General features: G+C 37.6%; 2 protein-coding genes across 2 annotated transcripts; both read left to right on the forward strand.

Moving 5' to 3' along the window:
* The first annotated feature begins 60 nt into the window (after positions 1–60).
* LOC131294549 (putative leucine-rich repeat-containing protein DDB_G0290503) lies at positions 61–14,591 on the forward strand. Its single transcript, XM_058322594.1, has 25 exons — positions 61–321; positions 382–442; positions 845–885; positions 979–1,030; positions 1,202–1,329; positions 1,398–1,470; positions 5,239–5,315; positions 5,895–5,967; positions 6,053–6,180; positions 6,246–6,318; positions 6,410–6,537; positions 6,604–6,676; positions 6,774–6,901; positions 6,968–7,040; positions 7,138–7,265; positions 7,504–7,576; positions 11,386–11,607; positions 12,006–12,124; positions 12,703–12,775; positions 12,865–12,992; positions 13,059–13,131; positions 13,228–13,334; positions 13,402–13,474; positions 13,692–13,861; positions 14,448–14,591. Exons 1-25 carry the CDS (start codon positions 61–63, stop codon positions 14,589–14,591), a joined length of 2,679 nt encoding a protein of 892 aa, XP_058178577.1.
* A 1,459-nt stretch (positions 14,592–16,050) lies between these two features.
* Positions 16,051–16,945, forward strand: LOC131294551 (uncharacterized). The gene is made up of 4 exons (XM_058322595.1): positions 16,051–16,319; positions 16,392–16,467; positions 16,613–16,863; positions 16,925–16,945. Exons 1-4 carry the CDS (start codon positions 16,077–16,079, stop codon positions 16,943–16,945), a joined length of 591 nt encoding a protein of 196 aa, XP_058178578.1. The 5' UTR covers positions 16,051–16,076.
* The last annotated feature ends 503 nt before the right edge of the window (positions 16,946–17,448 follow it).

Raw genomic sequence — 17,448 nt, forward strand, 5'->3', positions numbered from 1 at the left:
ATATTTTCTGGTTAGTTCTTTGAGAGACGTTCTACGGTGAACATTACTACTCCTTTTAAAATGGCTAGTGCTAAAATACTGCAACGTGCCGAGACGGCAATGGAAATAGGTGAGGATTTTCTAGTGTCGGACGAAGATGACGACGACGACGCCGACGAGGGCAGTGAAAACATGCCGTGCAGTGAGGATGCCGACGAAGAACGAGGAGAGGGAGAGGATGAAGCTCACGATGACAAACAGCCAAGCGCAGAGCAGCAAAAGAATCAGAAACAGGACGAAAAAGCTTCAACTTCAAATTCTACTCCGGATGGTAAAACGAAGGTAGAGGAATGGTAATGTGAAGTTAAATCGGTTGCTGATAAACACCAATTGTATTCACAGAAATCTGAAAAGGGTTTGGTGAACAAACTGAAGAATTTCGTAGGTGTTATGCGGCCAAGCGGTGAGTGAACCGTCCTAGGAATGATTCATGAAAATGACTCATTGTGTGGTATTTAAAGCTTCAAAATTGCAGTGGGAAGCTGGCTTAAACATTAAGGCATCAAACAGGGATTCTCAGCCCAACTCGGATAATGCTGGAAATCGAAACCAAACTTCTCGACCACGGAAAGATGAAGAGAAAATCAATTCGCCTATTGATACAGCTGAAATCAAACGTGTAAGCTGAATAATAATTCGATTACCGAAGGCTGAACATAATTATCATTTTTGTATTTATTTTTTGTGAAATGAAGTTGCGAAAGGAAAATAAGCGACTGGAAAAACTGGCTGACAAATTTCTGAACGGTAAAGTTTTTAACCACACATTTACTACCCACTAGCTAATAATTGATTTTCATTGCAGAATACATCCAGTTGAAAACAAGAGTCGGAGAACTGTCGGAGGTAATGTTTTGACACATCAATGTAGATTGATTTGAGCTTCTAAGTAATTTGTCCATTATGAGTTAAGTGAACACTTTTATCTATCCAATGTAGGTGGGAGGTCAACTGGCGGCTACCCGGAGCAGCTATGATAGCGTGAAAGCAGGTTAGTGAGTATAGATGTAAAACCGTTGACTAGTCACCAATAAGAATTTCCTTACAAATGAGTTATTTTGCCAATATTCCTGAGTTGCTTGTTTTTAAGATACCCTATTACTAACAGTAAGTAAGCAAAAACCCCATACCATATTTATATAATTTCTTTATACAACAATAGAATTGAAGGAATCGCAAAACAACCGAGAAAGTTTGCTCAATAAAATTGACAAACAATCCGAGGAACACCGTGTTGAGGTCGATCGATTGAATGAAGAACTTAAGAAAATGGCCAAAGACCTCTTACTGGTATGAAAAGTTATGTAAATTTGTTTCAAATTTCTTCACGTTCATTGAGTATTCGTTTAAATTTATAGATGGAACAGGAGAAGAAATCAATTGAAGAAAAATATAAACTGAACGAAGATGCATTATCATCAATGAAGGAAGGTAAGTATATTTGCTGGACACGTTTTCGAAACGATCCGCTATTAACAGATAAAATGTTCTTCCCATTGATCATCATAACCGATACGCTACGTAGAGCAGGTATATTCCATCATACTGTTTCAAGTGAATTTACAAAGTTTCGTAAATCGTTACTTTCTATTCGATTCCCAAGAGCTTGAGAAACTGTCATCGGTTCGAGAAAACTTGAAGGCTGAACTAATTAAGAATGAAGAGAAACATCTCTCTGAAATGAATCGTCTCAGTGGTGATTTGAGTAAAGCACAAATCCAGAAAAGTGAGCTGTCCGCTAAGCTTCAGGATACAGTGAACGCGGTAGATACACATCAAAAGAGACTCTGCGGAAAATTCAGCAGTAAATTTTGTTTTATTTTTCCATTATTTAGCACAAACGAGACATTACGGATGCACAGAACCAGAGAAAGACGGCAGAAGCAGAAGTGAAGCGACTCATCGCAGACTTAAGTTTAGCAAGAAACCAGAAACGTGATCTTTCCGCCCAATATCAGACTATAGTGAACGCGGTAGTTGTAGATGATAAATTTTGAAGAAAACAAAAGTAATAAATGATGTTTATTTATCGTTTAAGAGCCAACGAGAAAAAGCGTATGTGCAGGAAAAAAGAATGGCGGCTGAAGCAGCAGTGAATCGACTCACCGAAGAATTAAGTAAAGCACAGAACGAGAAACTTGAGCTTTCCGCTCAACATCAGAATGTAGTGGATACGGTAGTTGTGGAAGACACGTCCAGAAGAAAAAAAAATGTAATAAATTGTGTTTATTTTACTTTTTAGCTGAAACGAGACATTACGGACGTGCAGAATCGTAGTGTGATAGCAGAAGCAGAAGTAAATCGACTCACCGAAGATTTACGTAAAGCTCAAGAAGGGAAACGTCAACTGACCACTCAACATCAATACACAGTGAACGATGTAGTTACAAGTGACAAGATCAGAAGAAAATATCAGCAATACATTGTGTTTATGTTTCCTTTTAGTTCGAACGAAGAATTAAGGATGTACAGAATCGTAAACAGACGGCAGAAGCAGAAGTGGATCGACTAAACACGGATTTAAAAAAAATAAAACAGGAGAAGACTGTCCTTATCAATGAACATCAGCGTACAGTTTATAATGTAATTGTAAATGATAAGTCCACAAGAAAAATAGTAATAAATGGTGTTTATTTTACCTTTCAGCTCCAAACCACAAATACGGATTTGGATTATCGTAGAAATCTGGCGGAAAGAGAAGTGAATCGACTCACCGAAGGTTTGCGTAAAGCACAAGAAGAGAAACGTGTGTTGTCCGCTGAACACCAGAATATAGTAGACAAGGTATTTATAGAAGCCAAGTCCACAACAACCAATCAGTAATATATTGTGTCTTTTTATCTTTTAGCTCGAACGCAACATGGCGGAAGAGAATAGTCGTATAAGGCGTGTAGAAGCCCGGTTTAATAGAATATGTAGACCTTGCGCATTTTGTCAACTCAGGAAGGCAAGGATCCCTGAATAGAAAAGCTATTTTGCGTATTAAGTTTTAAACAATTAGCATGTTTTGCAGTATATTGTCAGTGGATGATTAGACTAAAATATTTTTTAGTTTTCTAAACCCTCCTGGTATGTTGCCTCACCTTAAGCTGCCAATCGTACGATGTATGCTTGAACTCGTATGTACTTTGCTCAAGCGGCCGTGCCGGCAAAACAATATCAAGCTACTGTGATTGGAATTTCTACTGACAACGCTATAATAAACATGCTCGCGTTATAAAATCTGCTGCTGCTGTTGGAATATCATCTGCTGCCGTTGAAAAAAAAGGTTGCTTCTTTTATTCTCTATTTTTTTACATTTCAATCCATTACGCAGATATTACGAATGAAACAATCGGGTTTTTTTTTAAATTTGTAAAATTAATTTAAAAAAATACATTATTCTATCCATTCACCATATTGACGAATGCGCTACGATAAGCAGATTAATGCAAATGGAACATTTTATTTTGTTAATTATATGTGTTTCAAGAGCTGAAAAACCTATCATCTGGGGTCGTTTGATCTTATGTTGTATTGTTTATTACGTCCTGCTCGTTGTCGGTCTATGATAGAAAAGAATGTGCTTCCGAACGTTGTTCCTGAATAACTTGCTCTGGCTCCCAAAGCAGTTCGTAGCCGTGGTCTACTTTGGTTCATTGGACCCCCCAATCTTGCTCTGAGACATTTTTATTAAAAGTTGTTTAAAAAGTTTAACCAACGGTTTGCGAGAACTAAACAATGATAAATATTGAGTTTGGTAATTACTGCATTTGTTTGTAGACCTTATTTTCATACGTTGATTTTTTTGCGTAAGAACGTTTTCAAAGCCATATTCTCTTGCTATCAAAAATGATAGCCACGCGGTGAACATGTTAAAAATGCAGATGTAGAACATAAAATTAATGTTGGAAATACACGATGATGAGGCCCATTTTCTGGTACCTAATCTATCCGTGAACTTAAACTTGATACCTCGTATAAATTTGATAACAAATATTAACTGGGGCTTGGATACTTGGACCAGAACGACATGCTCGCCCAGGAGAAGTCAGGATATTGCGAAATACATTTCTGTGAAACTGTACTAAAGGAGTTGCTTGCGAAGTGTACAAAGTAGATGGACAGTGGGCAACCGGTACTTGTCGTTTTATCTAGTATAAAAACGGATTTAAACTTTATTCAGTCGCTTGTTGTTAACAGTTGGAGGAGCTCAATTTAGTAATCAGTATACATTATGCATACATCTAACATGACTTGTCAAAAATGCATTACTTGCATTGAAACTGCCTTTGCTTGATACATTCCAATCTCTGTTGGTTTTATGCAAATGCATGCTTGTTTCCAATTGATACTCTTCAACTCTGATTATATACCGGACCATCCTTTCATTATTTCGTCATGGTTCTTGGCAATAATTTTTATAGGATGCAGTACAATTATCCATTATCGACCGGTTACAATTTATTACTTTCAAATCATCGAAGAAAATTGATGACGTCTCTTGAATTGTTGTTTAAGTATGAAGGTTCAGGGCCTCTTGTGAGCTCGGGCCCTCCGCGGCCGCTCAGTCCGCGCACCGATAAATCCGCAACTGTGTTTACCAATTTGGTCAATTTCGCCTCGAGTTGCTGGTTCGCGCAGGCGATAACGCTTTCGAGCGCAATGCAATGCTCTATTAACCCTTTATAGAGCATTGCATGTGTGCGCAAGCATGTTTATGCTGGAAATTCGAATACTATTGGATGAATATCATAATCTCTGAAAAAAGAGTTTTTCTTTGATTCCAGAACAACACCATGAAAAATTTTCTCGATATTTGAATTTTAAAACTCAAAACATCTGTTTATCTAGCGCCTTCATTGGCTTGATTTTGTTACTTTCATACGCTTAAATTCCGCTTTTTCTCTGCATGACCGAAAGTTAAAAGACCGATTATAGTTAAGCATCTTGACGACACCGTACGGACTAATTGCAAATACACTGATTTCCAATCGATCACAACGTACGTACGTTAAAGGCTTACGAGACTTTTTACCATTTGTGAGTGTCCTCGTCAGTCCTCTCGTACAGGGGAGGGTCCGATCTCGCTTGGGATTCGAACCCACGCTGTCGAGTTGGTAAGACCCGGCGCTCATGGGTCGATTTTCTAACCGGCCATACCGCTCGGCTGTTGCGGACTCCCTCTAAATCTAAATACTCATTTCGTGGTATTAAAAGGGAAGTTGCAGTGGAAAGTTGGAACAAAGTTGGACTTCGAGGCATCTAATATGGGTTCTGAAGGTGAAATCGAGCGCGTAAGTTGAATTTGAATGCTTTTAACAATGGCCGTACATAATGTTTATCTTTAAATTTTGTTTGAAATGAAGCTGCGAGAGGAAAATAAGCGACTGGAAAATCAGGTCCTTCAATTGAATGATGAACTAAAGAAAACGGCCAGAGACCTCTCAACGGTATGAAACGTTGTGTGATTTTCCGTAAATTTCCTATCGTTCACAAGTATTCGATTAAACTTACAGATGCACCTGGAGAAGAAATCCATTGAAGAAAAATATAAAAAGAACAAAGATGAATTATCATCAGTGAGGAACAGTAGGTATATTGCAATATTGTACATAAATCATATTGTTAAGGCAAACTAAGAAAACAAAATCTATTACGCAAACTCTTTTTACAACATAGAACTAAAGAAATCGCAAGACATCCAAGAAAATTTGCTCGACAAAATGGCGAAACAATCCGAGGAGCACCGTGTTGAGGTCGATCGATTGAATGAAGAAGTTAAGAATATTGGGAAAGACCTCTCAAAGGTGTGCAAAATAGTGTGATGTTCCGTAATTTTTCTCTTGTTATTAAGAATTCGATTAAATTTATAGATGAACTTGGAGAAGACATCAATTGAAGACAAACATAAAAAAAACGAAGATACATTATCATCAATGAAGAATGGTAGGTATATTGTAATATTAAACATAAATTATAAGACAAACAAAGAAAAACCGAATCTGTTACGCAAATTCTTTTTACAACGCAGAACTAAAGGATTCGCGAGACATCCAAGAACGTTTGCTCAACAAAATGGCCAAACAATCCCAGGAGCATCTTGTTGAGGTCGATCGATTGAATGATGATTTGAAGAAAATGGCCAAAGACCTCTCAAAGGTGTGAGATGTGTGTGATTTTCCGTAAATTTCCTCTCGTTATTAAGTACTCGATTAAACTTACAGATGGAACTGGAGAAGACATCAATTGAAGACAAACATAAAAAGAATGAAGATGCATTATCATCGATGAAGAACGGTAGGTATATTGTTATATTGTACATAAATCATAATATTAAGACAAGCAAAGAAAACATAATCTGTTACGCAAATTCTTTTTATTAACATAGAACTAAAGGAATTGCACGACATCCAACAAAGTTTGCTCAGTAAAATGGTCAAACAATCCGAGGAACATCGTGTTGAAGTCGATCGATTGAATGATGAACTAAAGAAAACGGCCAAAGACCTCTCAGCGGTATGAAACGTTGTGTGATTTTCCGTAAATTTTATATCGTTATTAAGTACTCGAATAAACTTACAGATGGACCAGGAGAAGAAATCCATTGAAGACAAACATAAAAAGAATGAAGATATATTATCGTCGATGAAAAACGGTAGGTATACTGTCATTTTGTACATAAATCATATTATTAAGACAAACAAAGAAAAAAAATTACGCAAATCCATTACGAAAATTCTTTTACAACATAGAACTAAAGGAATTGCAAGACATCCGAGAAAGTTTGTACAATAAAATGGTCAAACAATCCGAGGAGCACCGTGTTGACGTCGATCGATTGAAAGATGAACTAAAGAAAACGGCCAAAGACCTCTCAGCGGTATGAAACGTTGTGTGATTTTCCGTAAATTTCCTGTCATTATTAAGTATTCGATTAAACTTACAGATGGACAAGGAGAAGAAATCCATTGAAGAAAAACATAAAAAGAATGAAGATGTATTATCATCGATGAAAAACGGTAGGTATACTGTAATTTTGTACATAATACATATTATTAAGACAAACAAAGAAAAAAAATTACGCAAATCTATTACGCAAATTCTTTTACAACATAGAACTAAAGGAATTGCACGACATCCAACAAAGTTTGCTCAGGAAAATTGCCAAACAATCCGAGGAGCATCGTGTTGAGGTCGATCGATTGAATGATGCTTGGAAGAAAATGGCCAAAGACCTATCAGCGGTATGAAACGTGTGATTTTCCGTAAATTTCCTTTCTGTATTATGCACCGTATTTTTTCCGTGTTAACGACCCCCAAAAAAACCGTTTTTCAACCTGTTTCTTTCACTGCTTTGTTTTATGATCGAATTGAAAAGTTACTACTCGTGTATAACAACATCCTTAATCGGACTTTGATCATTTTTGAACTGAAAGGGGGTCGTTATTCATGGAAAAATGCGGTATTCGATTAATCTTACAGATGGAGCAGGAGAAGAAATCCATTGAAGACAAACATAAAATGAAGGAAGATGCATTATCATCAATGAAGGAAGGTAAGCATATTTGCTGGACACGTTCCAGGAACAATCCGCTATTGACAGATACATTGTTCTACGGAGAGATTTTCTAATTTAGTTTGATTGCATATTCATCAGACAACATAAGTATACACCCTTTTTACATAACTAGTCTGTATTTTTTATGATAAAAGAATAAGTAGAAAAAGGGTTTTTTTTGCAACGCAAAATTGAGCGTACAGATCTATGTACTTCATAATCTAAGGGTCAAATTTGGACCAAATTTCCGTGCATTGGGTGCATACATTCGCGCGTTGGTGCATCGCTAAATCAGGCGGCGTCCTCGCCGCTCGGTGTTTGCGATCTTCAGTGTTTGGCTGACACTTGGCTTTGATGCGCACTCGATGTAACCTGAACTCGGCGGCGTCTTGGCAGGTGCGACCTTCGGTGTGTTATGCCTCGATCACGCGCTGCTTGCTAGCATGGTGGGGACATAATCGTTGGTCGATGTAATACAGAACAAAAATAAACAATTGTAACGAGGCGGTTATCCAATCGGGCGCGAAGGTAAGCCCGACCGAGTGCGTCGTCGTTCGTCACGCGAGAATCTTCGCCGGATTTGGAGGTCCGTCGGTTTTGGTATCAACGCGTTCAGTCCGGGCTGTGAAGTGCCAACACAGGAGAAAACAACGTGTGATACCACAACCTAAAGTTAAAGTAAGCCGAGAACCCGGTCCGCAGCGTGACGTGCCGCTAACGGAGAGGTGTTCTAGCGAGATATCCTTAACTCCTTTTGGACGAGGAGTTTGGAGAGGACCACGCAGAAAGCAGGAACTTGTTGAATTTTCCAAAGTTCCGTCCGAGCCGTAACTTGCCGACGTCGGAGCGAAGCCTTTAGAATTTTGAAGAAATTAAACCTCGCAAAGGGTTCCTGTGAGCAATTTCCCAGTTGATGTTAGCACTGACTTACCTTCTAAGAGTGTCAAGTAATTTCTAGACCTGTTTTGGAATTATTTGTAAGAATTCATTCTTAGTCTTCGAGCTATTCTTCGTTTGTCGTCTGTTACAAAAATCAATTTCGGCCTCCCGCGGTAGGGTTTTCTCTTTATTTTTCACCTGCCCACCTCTGTCACTATTGTAGATCGTGACCATTTGACGCTAGTTCTAGTCCCCGGATCAACTTTGTGTGGCAAAACATATCGCTATCCTTGGTACAAGTTGCAATAGCCGTTAAAGTCCCGTTTGGGTAAATAAAACTTGCCAAAGTGCTTAATTTATAGATTTTCCAGGCTTCTAGCCGGTCAGCCTTCAAACAAACATTGCTTGACACATTCTAAAGTTCCCGAAGTCAAGTTACGCTTAGTAAAGACAAAGGTGTATGCTCAATTGTGCGTTGCTAAAACTTGCCTGTTTTTACAAATAATTTTTTTTTATAAATAATAGGAACATGTAGTAAAAATGCAATTTGTATTTTACATTTGTACAATAAATAAGCTACAAAAATAAATTTAAAAGACTGCATTTTGTAAATGTTTTATGGAGTTATAATAGAAAAACAATTTCTCCTTAAGTTGTATGCTCAATTTTGCGGCCGACTGTATATCCCATCATGCTTTTTCAAGTTGATTCGTAAAGTTTCGTGAATCTTTTCTTTCTATTTGTTTCCCAAGAGCTGGAAAAACTGTCATCTGTTCGAGATAACTTGAAGGCTGAATTAGTTAAGAATGAAGAGAAACATCTCTCTGAAATGAATCGTCGCATCGATGATTTGAGTCAAGCTTACATCTTAAAAAGTGAGCAGTCCGCTAAGCTTCAGGATACAGTGAACGCGGAAGATACATATCAAAAAAGACACCGTAAAAAATTAAGTAATAAATGTTGTTTTATTTTCCACCATTTAGCTCAAACAAAACATCACGAATGCACGGACGGCAGAAGAAGCAGTGAAGGCTATGTTGAACGCGGGAGTTAAGCTGCGGATAGACGGACGCAATATTCCACTGCAATAAAATAAATTAAAATTAAATTTGAATTTAACAGCTTATTTCATTGCTTTCGTGTATCGAGCTGGAAACATGAATTAATTTAATTTCGTCTCAATATTTCAATGATCAATACTTCGATGATGGTGGTTGAGCAACGAAAGTTTCATTGCAATTTTGTGACGACATTTCGGATTTGACAGTACCAACAATGTCGATTGTCTGAAGGATTATTGAAACAGCCGTTACATTTATTTGTAATACCTACTTCATGACGTTTTTTTGTTCGTGATGAAAAGGAATAGAATGTGTTTTTGCAGAAATTTCCAAAATTTGCATTTTTCAACTAATCAAATATATTTCTGGTGAACAAACGTAGTAAATAGTCATATTATCATTTCTATTTTAACATGTTATCGATGGTCGATTCAATAGAATTCAACTTCTGAGAAACAGGAACCATCGCGATATTAGTCTGCCAGCAACTAAAAAAAAAAGTTCCTTTTTTTATTCCAGAACAACATCATGAAATATTTTCTTGATATTAGAATTTTTCAAAACTCAAAACATCTGTTTATCTGGCACCTTCATTGGCTTGGTTTTGTTACTTTCAAACACATACCATCCGCTTTTTCAGTGCATAACCGAATGATAAAAGACCGATAGACACCTTGCCGTCGGATGACACCATATGGCCTCATTGCAAATAGATTGGTTTCCAATCGACCACAACGTATGTGAGATGTGCTGAATCTTCGTCCGTATGGCGTATTGTACTGAAAATGCTTTCAAGAATTTTTCGATTAGTACCACAAATACGACGATGCTGGGCTTTGAGCCTCTTCAACGAAGTTAATGTAATGCTTAATGCTTTGTCCTTTCACGACTGTTAAATGGCTCTATAGATGCACTAGAACTCCTTGGCGGCATAGACATAACGGCTTACGACAAACCGCGTGTTCGATGAACATCAAATGATAAAATATGAAAATGTGAAATGTTAAAAAAAAAACAGAAGTTTTCCAGAATTTCAAAACAAGTAGACGAAAGGGACAATGAGCTGCAGGTGCTGGACAAAGTAACCAACCGGAACGAGACTCGTGCAGCCGTCAAAGTGTTCATGTTCTCTGGCTATCAAAAGGGATGCTACTCCCAAAAACGCTTTCGGTTTTTCAAAAGTGGTGGCCATGGAAATGAACTCGTTTGCAGTTAAGTTTTAGAACATAAAAAAGCATACAATAAAGGATGGAAAAAGAGAAATGTGAAATTTTAATACTGTTCGCTCAGTGTGTCGGCTACACTAATACAATTTTTACTTCGTTATCACAATGATCACCAACGGCAAATTCACTGGACTGCTCAAATTTGGTGTTGGGACGCAGTTTGGCATAAAAGTGCCTATTTATGTTATGTCACTTTCGGTATATTCGGTTTTCGGTAGTTAAAACTAAAATACTAAAAAATTACAAATTTAAAGTCCATTCAATTGATTTCTATTAAAACCAAAAATCACGAATCACTTTCATCGTTATCATTTTGAGTTTTTTTTTTAGTTTTGAAATTACATGGTATCTTTTCCTAGCCTTTGCTGAAGTGTCATTTTTTTTCAAGAAAACCCAAGACTGGTTTATTTTCGGTTCATTCCCGTACACAAAGCACCTACGCCGCATGCGTATACCGCTTGGCCCGGGGATGAACATCAATTTGTTTATGAGACACCGGCTCGATTTAATTATGTTTAGTTGTCAGTAGTTTAGTAAGCATTCTACGATAAACATCACCATTTGTTTCAACTGGCTTGGGAGGAAATTCTGAAGCGTGCAGACACTGTAATGGAATTTGTTGAGGATTTTGTTTTTAAAGACGGAGACGATGACAACGACGACGATACCGATAAGGATAGCGACAACTGCAGTGAGGATGCCGATGCAAAAGGAGTAGAGGCAGATAATGAAGCTGAGGGCGAAGCAAAGTCGAACGCATCGGATCCGGCCAAACCAAACTGTGAGCAAAAGGATGACAAACAGGACAAAAACGCTTCCAGCTCAGATCCTGCCAAGGAAGCTAAACCGAAGGTAGAAGGATGTTAGTTTGATATTAAATTGGATGTTGATTGAGTGGAGTCTTAATTCACAGAAATCTAAAAAGGGTGGGACGAAAACACTGAAGAGTCTTATCGGTGTCGTACAGCGGCCTTTCGGTAAGTTATGCGCCATATGAGTGTTTATCTAAACAATTCTTCTTCTTCTTGGCATAACGACCTTGTTTGTTGAACATACATGCGCGTTAAAGGCTTACGAGACTTTTTACCATTTGTGAGTGGATAGTCAGTCCTCTCGTACAGGAGAGGGTCCGATCTCGCTTGGGATTCGAACCCACGCCGTCGAGGTGGTGAGCCCCGGCGGCGCTCATGGGTCGATTTTCTAACCGGCGCTGTCGCGGACTCCCTCTAAATCTAAATACTTATTTCGTGATATTTACAGGGTTGCAGTGGAAAGTTGGAGGAAAGTTGGACTTCGAGGCATCCAATATGGGTTCTGAATCCAAACCGAAAGATGATGAGAAAACCAATACGTCTATTGATGAAGGTGAAATTGAGCGTGTAAGTTGAATTTGAATGCTATTGACAATGGCCGAACTTAATTTTTATCTTTAAATTTTGTTTGAAATGAAGCTGCGAGTGGAAAAAAAGCGACTGGAAAATCAGATCCTTCAATTGAATGATGAACTAATGAAAAAGGCCAAAGACCTTTCAACGGTATGAAACATTGTGGAATTTCTCTAAATTTCCTATCGTTCTTAAGTATTCGATTAAACTTACAGATGCACCTGGAGAAGAAATCCATTGAAGAAAAATATAAAAAGAACAAACATGAATTATCATCAGTGAGGAACAGTAGGTATATTGCAATATTGTACATAAATCATATTGTTAAGGCAAACAAAGAAGACAAAATCTGTTATGCAGATTCTTTTTACAACATAGAACTTAAGAAATCGGAAGACATCCAAGAAAATTTGCTCGACAAAATGGCCAAACAATCCGAGGAGCATCGTGTTGAGGTCAATCGATTAAATGATGATTTGAAGAAAATGGCCAAAGACCTCTCAAAGGTGTGCAAAATAGTGTGAGGTTCCGTAATTTTTCTCTTGTTGTTAAGTATTCGATTAAACTTACAGATGGATTTGGAGAGGAAATCAATTGAAGACAAACATAAAAAGAACGAAGATGCATTATCAACAATGAAGAACGGTAGGTATATTAGCATTTTGTTCATAAATCATATTATTAAGACAAACAAAGAAAACAAAATATGTTATGCAAATTCTTTTTCAACATAGAACTTGAGAAATTGCAAGACATCCGAGAAAGTTTGCTCAACGAAATGGCCAAACAATCCGAGGAGCACCGTGTTGAGGTCGATCGATTGAATGATGAGTTGAAGAAAATGGCTGAAGACCTCTCAAAGGTGTGAGATGTTGTGTGATTTTCCGTAGATTTCCTCTCGTTATTGAGTACTCGATTAAACTTACAGATGGACCAGGAGAAGAAATCCATTGAAGACAAACATAAAAAGAGTGAAGATGCATTATCATCAATGAAGAATGGTAGATATATCGTCATATTGTATATTAGTCATATTACTAAGCCAAACAAAGAAAAAACAATTTTATTTATTACAACTTTTATCAATAACAACACAGAACTAAAGGATTCGCGAAACAATCGAGAAAGTTTGAGCCAAGAAATGTCCAAAAAATGTGAGGAGCAGCATGTTGAGATCAATCGTTTGACTGAGAAACTCGCAAAGGTACGTATCGTTGTGTGATCTTCATTCATTTTTTTCTCGTTTAATAAGTATTCAATTAAACTTACAGATGGATGTGGAGAAGAAATCCATTGAAGACATACGTAAAATGGAAGCAGATGCGTTGTCATCATTGAAGAAAAGTAAGTATATATTTAGACAGTTCTCAAGAGCGATTAACGTTATTAAAACCCGCAAAAGCGAAGTGAAATACCTAACCATAGTTATTGGACGAAAATATTGTTGGCCTTTAGCATAGAAATTTGTATTGTTCAAAGAGTATTTGAGAAGTTTTTTTGTACTCTCATTTTTGGTTACACGCCTTTTCGTCAATGTGCAAATATTTCTATGTTTTTCAAGAACTGGAAAACTTGTCACCTGTTCGAGACATCTTGAAATTGGAACTGATGAAGCAACTGAAGAAAAACCTGTCGGAATCAAATCAGTTGGAGGAAAATTGTAATGAAATAGAAAACCAGATAAGTAAGCTGAACGCTGACCAACAGAATGGAACGGATCAGTTTCTTCAGGTAATGTGAGGTAACATGCATGCGGTAACGAAACCCATTAATTTCTCACAGTCCATTTGAGAAATAGAATTCAATTTTCTAATCGTTTCGTTTATCTTACTACTTGTCTTATACCAAAAATATTAGAACATATTTAGCAATAGCAGAACTAACTGAACTTCATCCCCAATCCTCAACAAGCTAATTTTTAGTTTTTGTCGCAACCATAATCACCAAAATACATGAATTATGGTTCCAATTCTTTTCACTATACGTTAATTTGTAATATCGTTTGTAATATGTCACCCGTAGTTTCGGTAGTTTTTGTTTTGTCTGTTACTTTATAAGGAGGAGTCGTGAAATCCACCTAGGGATGTATACATGTTATTTAATATATTCGTATACATATTGTTCATTTATTCATTATTTCACGTATAGATGTTTTAATTGAATAATTGAATCAAGAACATGTGAGTGCTTTTCACCCCGCCGGTGCATTCTTAACCACTTTTCATTACATTTGACAAGACCAAAAGAAAAAAAACAATTAATAAACTCTCTTCTCTTAACCTAGCACCTCAAATGCATTCCGTTAATGCACGTTCAGTTGCTGGAAGAAATGAAAAATCACTACAATGCTGAGAAACAACTAGAGCTTGATAAGCTCAAATATGAAAAAGACACTTTGCAATCCAAGCTTAACACCAGTAACGCCAAAGTGGACGATTTGAGTCTCGCAATTGCGGTGTAAGTATGGGCTCCAGTGGAGTTAAATATTATAACGGAAGTTCAATAAAATATCTGTTTTGAAAATTTTAGATTTGAATCCATCGCCTCGACATCTGATTGAGTTTGTAAACGCATCTACGACGGATATCGCATATAAAGGGCTGTTTACATGTTTATTGTGTGGGCAGGATTCGTTCGGATCGATGGCTAAAATGCAGCTTCAAGCGGGAGGTACGTGAGATATGGCCAGTAGCGAGTTTTCACTTATGAGGGGACCCTTAGCTGTAAAATGATCGGGACCCTTTTACAATACCGTAAAATATGATGAATTTTCATCTATTTTGTATACTTTTCAACAAACCATTGTTGCCAATTACTTTTGTCCTTTTCTGCGGAATCCTCGATGGTTGGTTTTATAAATTTTGTTCAACAATTCTTATTTAATTACTAGTATTTTGAAAAGTTATGTTATTATTCCTCCCCATTCAAGAACCGCTGAAAGTACTTCTTTAAACACGCACCTCTTTTTTATAAGGTTTTTCACTTGGAATGGTGCGCAGTGTTTTTAATCAAATAAATGAAACTATTTAGATTTTTCAACGCATCAGTCCTATACTTGATATATTTTAAAACCATATTGTTTTGATACAAAAACATGCCTTTTTTCAATTGATTTGCTATACAAAATTTTTCTTTCGTTATACTTCAACTGTGATTATTAACCGGACTATCCTTACATCATTTCCTTATGGTTCTAAGCATTAATTTTTGTAGAATATATTAAAATTACCCTTTATTGTAAGATTGATCTCATTCCAACCTGTCGATGATTAACGAATGTTGACGAATTCTGTAGAATATTTGTCTATTTATAATTCTTGCGAACTCGGTCCTTGGAAGTTTGATTGTAAAAAAAAAAGTTTAGAAACGGGTAGAAAGAAGCAAATACAGAGCATTTTTCTTTCAAGGCGTTAGGAACATAGGTGATTAGAAAACGGGAACCTGAGTTGTGTTTGTACCAGGTCATTTCTGTATCAGAATAGAATTTCAAAACCTTGCCGGAAAAACGGTTGAGAATCTCTGATTTAGGATCGTATGTTACCATCTACCAACACTGATCTTGTTTTCTCCACGCATCAGGCCAACAGTTGTACAAACAAAGTATAAACTTCTTTAAATATTTTCTTCTTTCTGCATATTTCCAATAAACTTTAGACTAAAATAAATATCCCATGGCGTGATGTTTAAATAAATTTTGACCATTCCTAGTGTTACAACTGCCCCACTGTACCGTCAACGAAATTAGCGAACACGCCGTCGAACGGGAGAGCGTGAAACCGAAAACAAAACAAGAAAAAAAAACAAAATACCTTCGATCCGGGGGATCCCCGGACTAAACTGGTTACGAGCATTTTCGCAACATTTGGTCGCTGGACCACGCGCTCCGCGATCATAACGCGATCGCAGTGCTTAAGAAGTGTTCGTGCGGTTCGGATGTTGCTTGAATATGGCGAGCAAAGACGCTGGTCCGCGGGATGAGTCAGAGCTAGAAAGTGCATGGGATTTGCTAGACAACGATAGTGACATCGGCTCGGATGGAGCGGAAGAAGCCGAAGAGGGTGCTGTAATCAGTGACGATGGCGAGGGAGAAAGCCCGGAAAAAGATGGGAATGCTGACGCAATGGTCGCGGAAGAGCACACCGGGAACGATGGTGAAGCTGTGGAAGAGTCGAAGACGTCGAAGGAAAAAGTAATGTATTGTTTTGTTGCGAAAACAGTGCGTATGTAGGTCACATTTCACAAGTTTTGATTGGTGTTTTAGAAGAAGAAAAAAGGCAAAGCCGCCCGGGTGGTAAAGGGATTCAAGAAGTTTGTCGGAGGTGTGTTCCGACCGAGCGGTAGGTTGATGATTCAACACATACAAGTAGCATTGCGGTAGTGATACAAGCGCAGCTAGCCGTCGCTGGTTCGCAGCATATAAACAACGCTGTTTAATCGCGTTTTTTTTCTTCTACTTTTTCATCACATTTGGTGACACACTAGGTTCCAAGTTGAAGTGGGATGTGGACGCCAATGTGAGCCTGAGAGCAACGTATGATTCTAATGGAGCAGACTCCAGCGCAGAACCAGTGCCCAAGAAGGAACCGATTGTTGCCCCCCCGAAAAAACCACCGGCCGATCGATCGCCAAGAAAAAGTCAAAAACCAGTTGCCCGCCCCAAAAAACCCCCGGACGAGGAGGATGGAGAAATAGCCGGGCCTTCAATGTCGGTTGAGGACGCGAGACTAGCCGCTGTAAGTTATCGACTGGTAGTTAAGATGTCCTTGGAGAATATTTCTTATGTCGGTGAATCAGAATGGCATCTTTCTAAAGTGAATCAAACAAACAACAGATCAAAAATACGTTTAAATTGTATTAATATTGGCGATGAACGATTTTTTTCAATGATTACTACCGTTGTATCAGCTATACTGGCAATTCTCCCTTTATGTAGATGCGTAATGTCGATAAATTGTAATATACTACAATTATTTTTACTTTTATTTTGTTTCAGTTGACTGCAGAAAACGAGGAGCTGAGGCAGAGGTACCGCATATTATTGAATGTAAGTGAACAAGTCGAAATTGAAAGAGCTAGCGCATTATCAGTATTGTTTAGTAATTGTAGCCATTAGAGCGTTGGAATATTTTGCATTAACGTGCACGGCAATATTTGTTTTAAAGTAGACCCCTTAGGTTGCGGATGCTAAATGCTTGTGTAAAAATGTTTCCTTGTTAAAAAAAAATGAACATAAGCTTTTTGAGTAAATTTCACAAAAACTGAAATATTCCGTTTTATTGTTTTGCTTCACCCCGTTTTGAATCGTTTACGTAAAAAGC

Source organism: Anopheles ziemanni, chromosome 2 (assembly GCF_943734765.1).
Source record: "Anopheles ziemanni chromosome 2, idAnoZiCoDA_A2_x.2, whole genome shotgun sequence".
Lineage (NCBI taxonomy): Eukaryota > Metazoa > Arthropoda > Insecta > Diptera > Culicidae > Anopheles > Anopheles ziemanni.